General features: G+C 41.7%; 1 protein-coding gene across 1 annotated transcript; it reads right to left on the reverse strand.

Moving 5' to 3' along the window:
- Nucleotides 1–3,835: 3,835 nt before the first annotated feature.
- On the reverse strand, nt 3,836–6,380 carry LOC110287828 (cell adhesion molecule CEACAM3-like). Its single transcript, XM_021154347.2, has 3 exons — nt 6,317–6,380; nt 4,909–5,268; nt 3,836–4,203 (listed from the first exon to the last, which is right to left on the reverse strand). The coding sequence occupies exons 1-3, from the start codon at nt 6,378–6,380 to the stop codon at nt 3,836–3,838; spliced, it is 792 nt and encodes a 263-aa protein (XP_021010006.1).
- Nucleotides 6,381–9,451: the final 3,071 nt, after the last annotated feature.

Here is a 9,451-nt window from a genome sequence, read left to right on the forward strand (position 1 = left end):
TGATGAAAATCTATATGCTACTGAAAATGAACATTTGTGTATGTCTAAGACCCTATGAAAGCCCTATGGATAAAATGGATAGAATTGTGTTACCAGTGCTTGAAAGCCAGATAGAGAAGTCAGATCATTCCTTCAAGAGCAGGCATAAATTAGCAGGAACCCCAGCTTGCAACATCTTTGGCTTAACTTCATATCAGCCCTGCAAAAGTCAGAAGCCTTAGACAGTGATAGAGTGGAGACTCCTTCACACTGCGGGACACTGGCACATTATGGAGCCTTGGAGAAATGGCTATTTCTACCAATAGGAATTTGTTGCAGGAAAATTTCTCCATGTTGTCACTGAACTTGGTTAGTCTCTAATCATGAGTCTCAAGCTGGGATCAGCCACCAATACTTAATAAGGCAATTAAAGAACTGAAAGAACACTTGTAAGCAGAAAGCTATTTATTCAGAAAAGAGGGTAAGGGTAGAAATAATGCATGTTTGCCTTCCGTCTTCGTTTCTTCGGGGGCCATGGTTTACTTGTTGGCCTTTGATTGTCTGAAACCTGACTTCAATGTTCTGAACTGAGATTAGCATTTAAATAAAAAACCAATGATAACTACATCTAAGCAGATGCAACCAGAATATAAACCCACTTACCCTACTCCATCATTGTCTGGGTTCAATTCCATCCTATAGTGTGGTTCAATAAGGTTAAATCTCTTTCTAAAGAGATAGTTCCCCCTTTGGCTAGGACCTCTTCCTTCTCTCATCATGAAATCCCTGTGGAGATCCCCTTTTTATATGGGAGTTCATTATTTCAATCATCTAATGGGCTCAGAGATACACATGGCTATTAAAACATCTTTCTTTCTGCCAAGCAGGTTATAATATGCAAAAATTATTAGGTACAGCCAGGATATAAGACCAATCCCTGCAATAATTATTATTTTTGAGAGCACAGCAAGGCCTTAGATCAATCTCTGAGTACTGTGGGGGTCTCATTTTGATTAAATGTAGAAGTTACAAATTGGCATGAAGATGATGAATCCATGAACAGAGGGAGACCTGTGTGTGAGTTCTATTGGGGACAGCACTAGCCAGAGGATGCATGTGAGTATAAGGTTTCTCTACTATGTTAATTAAGAAACAAGCCAAACTTTGCAGCAGTGTCAAATATAATGGTTAGAACCTATTTAGAAGAATTATGTCTGGGCCTCTGTGAACAGTGAGGCACAGTTCTTTCTTCCTCTTACTAAGACCCAGTAATCATGAACAAAGTGGCATCAAATGTTTCCATATTATATAGTCTAATGGAACTAATAGTGTCTGGAGTTTTAGATCATGTCACAAGATCACAGGAGTCTCCTTGAGTAAGTATGACAATATGAGATGTATGTACATATGATAAAGCCATTAAATGGCAGATATTGTGTCACCTCTTTCTTGGGAAGGTCCAAAAGCCACAGGAGGACCATGAGCCAAACTAAGAGGAAGATGACAACAAAAGTGATACAGAGGAAACAAGCAAGACTTTGGGGCTGAGAGCCATGTCCTTCTACCTTTAGCCTCTGGGGAGTCAATACAGAGTTGCAAGATGTGTTTCTTTCTGTCTCCTGGCTAATTACGTACACCAACACCACAAAAGTCAAGATACATGGACAGAAACACAAGGAGGACTCCTTGGCAGTATGTGTGAATGTGTGTGTGTGTGTGTGTGTGTGTGTGTGTGTGTGTGTGTGTGTGTGTGTGTGTGTGTGTTTGTGTGTGTGTGTGTGTGCATATGCGTGTGCACATGCACACTTGTGATGTTTAGGGTGTGGGCATATTATGGCACATAAGAGGAATGGGTGTTTCATCTAATTTCTACACCAGGAATCAGGAAAGTCAACCATTGAGGTGGGAATGTAAATGGATCGGTGAACTGGGCAGTAAGAGTACCCAAGGAGCTGAAGGGGTCTGAAACCCTATATGTGGAACAACAATATGAACTAACCAGTACTCCCAGAGCTCATATCTCTGGCTTCATATGTTGCAGAAGATGGCCTAGTCGGCCATCACTAGAAAGAGAGGCCGCCTTGATATTGCAAACTTTGTATGCCCCAGTACAGGGGAATGCCAGGGCCAAGAAGCAGGAGTGGGTGGGTAGGAGAGTAGGGTGGAAGGAGGGTATAGGGAACTTTTGGGATAGCATTTGAAATGTATATAAAGAAAATATCAAATAAATAAATAAATAAATATAAAAAAAACATACCTTCCTGAATGAAGGGGCAGGGGATAAGTGACACAAAGGAGTAATAGCAGAAATGTGAATGACCACAAAAATAAGAGTTAAAATGTCTTCCAAGACTCCAAGGAGCAAGATCTAAATGACTACATGAGGAGTGTCACTCTCAGAACTGCTACATACAGCAGCATTCCTAGGATGTTCATGTACTTGACTTTCTCTCTAGGATGTTCATGCATGTGTCTTTCCAGGTGGATGAGGAATATATCAGAGGAATGGGACAAAGGTCATAGCCTCCAGGATGAGTAGGGAGTGGGCACTGTCAGATATACTAGGACTCTACATGCAATGTTTAATCTCTGAAAGGGTTCTAAGACATCAATTCATAAACACATCCATCTAACCCCACCATCCATTCATAACCCAATCTACCACCACCCATTTGTCCATTCATTACTAATTCCTTTCTTCTTTCATCATAAATGTATTGAGTGTGCTGCATCCTAGACCCTGTGACTTGCAGGAACTTGATGAAGGAATAAGACAAACCCTTCTCCCTGTGCTTCAAGAGGAGTGAACCCTCCATACTAGGAAATCTATGATCTGAAGCTCAGAGCATTGGAGTAGGAAAATTAGGCTGGAAGGTGGTTCAGAATTCAATTAAGGTTTTATTACAAAGTCAAAAGTGACTGTTAATTTGTTGCTTCCACTGCCTAAACCAGACTCTCCCTGTGAGACACTGATGCCTAAGGTGAAATTTTCTGAACCCACGGCACTCCTCTGACCTATAGATGCTTGATAAGGCCACCTAAGTTAGATAAGTTGGAGCTATGGCTATACATAGTCATTTTGTGCTTCTGATCTGCCACCCATAGGCTTTTTAATTTCCATTCAACCAGTATCTTTGCTTTCTCTCAGATTCCCTACTGTAGTACACATGGTGACATCATTTCCCTGCCTACAAGTGAAATTCAAATGTTATCAATGTACTATACTTGAGATTGAAGAGGTGTTAAAATCAGGGGTGCATGTTATTATTTGCCTAAAGAAGAGAAATCCCTAGCCTGAACTCCTGAGGACAAGAAGATGCCAAGAGGACCTATGTTTCCTTGTGGATCCAAACTTCACTGTGAAGTCTCTGGACTATCAAAACAACCAATATGTTGAATGGCTACCTGTCCAGCAGTCTTGTCCATGCTGAATTTCAGGAAATTAGGTGCCCAAATGACCTATCCTAATCATGATTGCCATGATGGATACTGGATTGTTCCACGTGCTCCAAAATTTGGATGCAAAATGACACATTGCTTCCAGTTAGCTCTAGAAGGTAGTCAAATTCAAAGAATGTCATGAAGATTTCTCAAAGTCATTTTCAGGATAAAGACCTGGAGAGTCTGACCTGAGGATGATATCTCTGGACTGAGTTACCATACTACCATCTGCAGGTTCCAGTCGGGTCAAGGCTTCTGATGTATTTCAATTTGCCCAATGATGTGTGTCTTTTACTAAATGCTCAAACCCAAGTGAGAATATACATTCCAGATGGGAGGAAGGTAGAGTACAAGCCTCACTGTCTTAAGTGTACAGAGAAGAATAAACCCACCATCACTCAGGAGTCACAAGGAATCATTTACTGTTTACTTGGACGTCAATAATGGCCCATTCTAATTTCAAATCAACAGATATGGTTCGTAGGGTGTAAAGCCCTGTGTCATTCTTCGTGACATTCAAGAGAAGCAAGGACCCATCATTGCGTACTGTCAATCTGTCATAATATGCATGCCCCAGCATGGTTGAATTGGTTAGGAATGAATGGCTTGCTATCTTCAAATGGTCAAGTGGAAGTACTCCTTTGTGCCAAGCAAAGGCTTGAAGATTCTTTGGCATATGAAAGACCCACAGAATAATATTGATGTTTTCTTCAACCCTAGGTGGCACCAACGCAATTGTGAGCCGAGAAGGGGTGAGATGCTTCTTGTAACCTAAAAGTGGGCCTAAATGGAAAAAGAAAAAGAAATCGAAACCCTCAAAAGTGGTTCTTCTGCATTTGGTAGGAAGAAATATCTCTGAGTCCTGAGCAGGTATGAATCAGCCTTGGTGTGTGAGTGAGGATGTGTCTATCCTACTCGGTGGAAGTCAGCACACAAATTTCATGCACTTGGTACCCATGAACTTCTGTATGGGACTTTCCCCTTGACTGTCTACAAGGCTCAGCATTCACTGCCTTCTCTACAGCCTCTGATGTCTGCTCAGTACTCGATCCTTGAAAAACACCTTTACCTCCAGCAGTGCCCCCTGAGCCTTGTTGCTCTGAAATTAGCTCTTCTGTCCTCTGTCACTCTGAGCTGAGTCTGGGACAGAGGTCTGGATCCAAGGGCACTGAAGATCCCATAGTTTCCTCATGTCTTCCTTAACTCAGGTGCACGTTTTTGGTGAGAGGCCCAAGGGTCTGGGTAGAGTCTGACATCCTTGTCTAAGTTACTCAGCACAAGTCCACCTCTCTGCAGGTGCAGCCAAGTGAGGGATTCCATTCCATGAAACTTTGTTCCCAAAATGCATGTCCTGCACTAAATCCTCAAACAACAACATAGAGACACAATACAGAGGGGCAGGAGACTCAGTTTAGGCCTGACACTTTTCAGAATGTACAATGGACTAGACTCCACCCAACAACAGAGTTCACACAAAAAATTACTTACTGTGTACAAAGAATTCTGTACGTATTATTTCAGGTCTTGAGGTTGCATCAATTATTCGTAGAGTGTAGTATCCTGAGTCTTTACTGGTGACACTCTTGATCAGCAGAGATCCATTTTTGAACAATGTCTCTCTACCACTATGTGAAAATCCGATCACAGTAGCATTGACAGCTATCACATGAGTTGCAATTTCACAACTCTTGAGCACTCTAGCTCCTGTGAACCAGGAAAAGACTTTAACATTCTTCGGCAGGTTATGCACAAACAGAAGAATATTTTCCCCTTCAACAGCAATGGGAGGCACTGATTTGATGGTGAGCTGGGAAGTAGTGGGAATCAGCCAGCAGGTTAAAAGGGAGACTAGAAGGGAAGAGAGAAATTCCATGAACATTGGGACCTCTATATTTGATGGGAAGATGATATCTGTGTCCTGAGCGGACAGCTCATCACTTACTCTAGGTGGGTAGGTGTGAGTGGCACTTTTTTTACTTGGAAGGAGTGAACAATATAACCTCCACTGCTTCATCAGTTGCCCTGAACCTGTTCTGTTCTGTGTATAGAACTCTTTCCTTGGGTCCCTCAAGGACTCCCCACACTGCCCTCAGCTTCCTGCCTATATTCAGAGTACTTGGGCTGAGATGGCATCTCCTGTTAATTCTTGCTCTAGAGATCTTCACTTTCTTTTCTTTTCTTTTCTTTTCTTTTCTCTGTTTTCTCTCTTTTGTCTGAATTCTCTGATTCTACTTCTAGATGTTCCTTCTGGTCTAACTTACATTTCACTAGTCTAGAGATTTATTAGAAACAAGATGAGCCTGATATCTTTGGAAAGTCCAGAACTGATAAAGGCTTGGATACCTTTGGATGAGTTGGAGAATGCATGTGTCAGGAATATTCCAATCCAGGAGTACACTGAAAATGCTGAAATATGAAGCTAATGAAACATTTAGTAAAAGATTTTAGTATTGTTTGTATGTGTGAGGAAGGTGAATGCTTATATATGTGTGCACTCATGTGCATTTGTGTATAGGTGAATGTATACACAGCATATACATGGAAATGACACATCTTGTATGTGTTGGTAATTGAGTTGCTGTCTTAGGATTGGCAGCCAACAGCATGACAATTAAATCATCTTCCTACTTTGGTTTTAATTGGACAGTCACTCACATGGTTGGGGACATCAGTCCTTAGAATACAGTTGTCCATGTGATTGACTTCAATAGAAAACAATGGTGCTATTTCTCCATTATACTATCTTGTGTCACTTTCTGCTACAGAGTTCCTGCTCCTGTCTATGTCTACTTCCCAAAGCCCTAAAACTATCCCCAGGTTCTTGTCTTCTTCAGGAACTTCAACAAGGCTGTGATATCCCCTTCTCCCACTCAGTGCCAAAGAGTAGCCTCCTTACCTGTGAGCAGGAGCCCCTGCCAGGAGGTACAGACTTTACAGGAAAGTGCAACAGAGTCCATCATGACCTCTACCACCTGCCTCCTGCTCTGTGTACCCTCTGTGAAAAGCTTCAGCTCTCGCGCTGTTTCCAAGCTCTGCTCTCCTGTCAGTTCTGCTGCACTTCCTCCCTTTTATCTCAGTCTCCTCCCAGGTAAGTGCTCATCCTAGAATCATATGAGATGGTGACATTTTGTATATACAAAACACATCAGTTCATTTTCGCCTATCTCCTACCCATAACCCTCAGGCTCTTTCCTCTCATTATGTCTCAGTCCACAAGACTGCACATTGAGCAATAAAGCTGATAAAGTCCTCTGTGAACATATGGGGCAGTATGGTTTGCCTACGAACAGAAAACCATGTATGATATAAATGAATATGCTTTATACAATTCCCAGAAAACTGGCTGTTCTAAATTTCTGTTGCTACAATAAACAGCCTGATCAAAAGCAGCTTAAGAGTGCACTGAATTTTCAGGCCAGTCACAGAGCTCAAATTCATCACTGAGGGAAGTCAAGGTACACATAAAAGACAAGAATCTGGAGTCAAGAACTGAGAAGGTCATTCACTGGTACTCTCTCTTTTTATTTTTTTTAATTTTTTTATTAGGTATTTTCCTCAATTACATTTCCAGTGCTATCCAAAAAGTCCCCAATACACTCCCCCCCCAGTCCCTCACCTACCCACCCCCACCCCTTGGCCCTGGCATTCCCCTGTACTGGGGCATATAAAGTTGGCAAGTCCAATGGGCCTCTCTTTCCAGTGATGGCCAACTAGGCCATCTTTTGATACAAATGCAGCTAGAGTCAAGAGCTCTGGGGAACTGGTTAGTTCATAATAATGATCCACCTATGGGGTTGCAGTTCCCTTTAGCTCCTTGGGTACTTTCTCTAGCTCCTCCATTGGGGGCCCTGTGATCCATCCAATAGCTGACTGTGAGCATCCACTTCTGTGTTTGCTAGGCCCCGGCATTGTCTCACAAGAGACAGCTATATCTGGGTCCTTTCAGCAAAATCTTGCTAGTGTATGCAATGGTGTCAGCGTTTGGAAGCTGATTATGGGATGGATCCCTGGATATGGCAGTCTTTAGATGGTCCATCCTTTCTTCACAGCTCCAAACTTTATCTCTGTAACTCTTTCCATGGGTGTTTTGTTCCTAATTCCAAGAAGGGGCACAGTGTCCACACTTTGGTCTTTGTTCTTCTTGAGTTTCATGCGTTTAACAAATTGTATCTTATATCTTGGGTATCCTAAGTTTTGGGGCTAATATCCACTTATCGGTGAGTACATATTGTGTGAGTTCCTTTGTGAATATGTTACCTCACTCAAGATGATGCCCTCCAGATCCATACATTTGCGTAGGAATTTCATAAATTCATTCCTTTTAATAGCTGAGTAGTACCCCATTGTGTAAATGTACCACATTTTCTGTATCAGTTCCTCTGTTGAGGGACATCTGGGTTCTTTCCAGCTTCTGGCTATTATAAATAAGGCTGCTATGAACATAGTGGAGCATGTGTCCTTCTTACTGGTTGGAACATCTTCTGGGTATATGCCCAGGAGAGGTATTGCTGGATGCTCTGGTAGTATTATGTCCAATTTTCTGAGGAACCGCCAAACTGATTTCCAGAGTGGTTGTACCAGCTTGCAATCCCACCAACAATGGAGGAGTGTTCCTCTTTCTCCACATCCTCGCCAGCATCTGCTGTCACCTGAATTTTTGATCTTAGCCATTCTGACTGGTGTGAGGTGGAAATTCAGGGTTGTTTTGAGTTGCATTTCCTGCTGATTAAGGATGTTGAACATTTTTTCAGGTGCTTCTCTGCCATTCGGTATTCCTCACGTGAGAATTCTTTGTTCAGTTCTGAGCCCCATTTTTTAACGGGGTTATTTGATTTTCTGGAGTCCACCTTCTTGAGTTCCTTATATATATTGGATATTAGTCCCCTATCTGATTTAGGATAGGTAAAGATCCTTTCCCAATCTGTTGGTGGTCTTTTTGTCTTATTGACGGTGTCTTTTGCCTTGCAGAAGCTTTGCAACTTTATGAGGTCCCATTTATCGATTCTCGATCTTACAGCACAAGCCTTTGCTGTTCTATTTAGGAATTTTTCCCCTGTACCCATATCTTCGAGGCTTTTCCCTACTTTCTCCTCTATAAGTTTCAATGTCTCTGATTTTATGTGGAGTTCCTTAATCCACTTAGATTTGACCTTGGTACAAGGAGATAGGAATGGATCAATTCGCATTCTTCTACATGATAACCGCCAGTTGTGCCAGCACCATTTGTTGAAAATGCTGTCTTTTTTCCACTGGATGGTTTTTGCTCCCTTGTCAAAGATCAAGTGACCATAGGTATGTGGTTTGATCTCAGGATCTTCAATTCTGTTCCATTGGTCTACTTGTCTGTCGTTATACCAGTACCATGCAGTTTTTATCACAATTGCTCTGTAGTACAGCTTTAGGTCAGGCATGGTGATTCCACCAGAGGTTCTTTTATCCCTGAGAAGAGTTTTTTCAATCCTAGGTTTTTTGTTGTTCCAGGTGAATTTGCAGATTGCCCTTTCTAATTCGTTGAAGAATTGAGTTGGAATTTTGATGGGGATTGCATTGAATCTGTAGATTGCTTTTGGTAAGATAGCCATTTTTACAATGTTGATCCTGCCAATCCATGAGCATGGGAGGTCTTTCCATCTTCTGAGATCTTCTTTAATTTCTTTCTTCAGGGACTTGAAGTTCTTGTCATACAGATCTTTCACTTCCTTAGTTAGAATCACGCCAAGGTATTTTATATTGTTTGTGACTATTGAGAAGGGTGTTGTTTCCCTAATTTCTTTCTCTGCTGTTTATCCTTTGTGTACAGAAAGGCCATTGACTTGCTTCAGTTAATTTTATATCCAGCTACTTCACCGAAGCTATTTATCAGGCTTAGGGGTTCTCTGGTGGAATTTTTAGGGTCACTTATGTATACTATCATATCATCTGCAAAAAGCGATATTTTGACTTCTTCTTTTCCGATTTGTATCCCCTTGATCTCCTTTTGTTGTCTAATTGCTCTGGCTAGGACTTCAAGTACAATGTTGAATAGGTAGGG

The sequence above is a fragment of the Mus caroli genome, unplaced genomic scaffold, assembly GCF_978045245.1.
Source record: "Mus caroli unplaced genomic scaffold, Mus_caroli_1 scaffold_8, whole genome shotgun sequence".
Lineage (NCBI taxonomy): Eukaryota > Metazoa > Chordata > Mammalia > Rodentia > Muridae > Mus > Mus caroli.

Bases quoted from the DNA above. Each gene is read 5' to 3' on its own strand.
- LOC110287828 (XM_021154347.2), bottom strand. From the start codon at position 6,380: ATGATGGACTCTGTTGCACTTTCCTGTAAAGTCTGTACCTCCTGGCAG. The intron at 5,269-6,316 runs GTAAGGAGGCTA...CTTCCCTTCTAG, and splicing joins GCAGGGGCTCCTGCTCACAG to TCTCCCTTTTAACCTGCTGG. The intron at 4,204-4,908 runs GTAAGTAATTTT...TTTTCCATTTAG, and splicing joins TACAGAATTCTTTGTACACA to GCCCACTTTTAGGTTACAAG.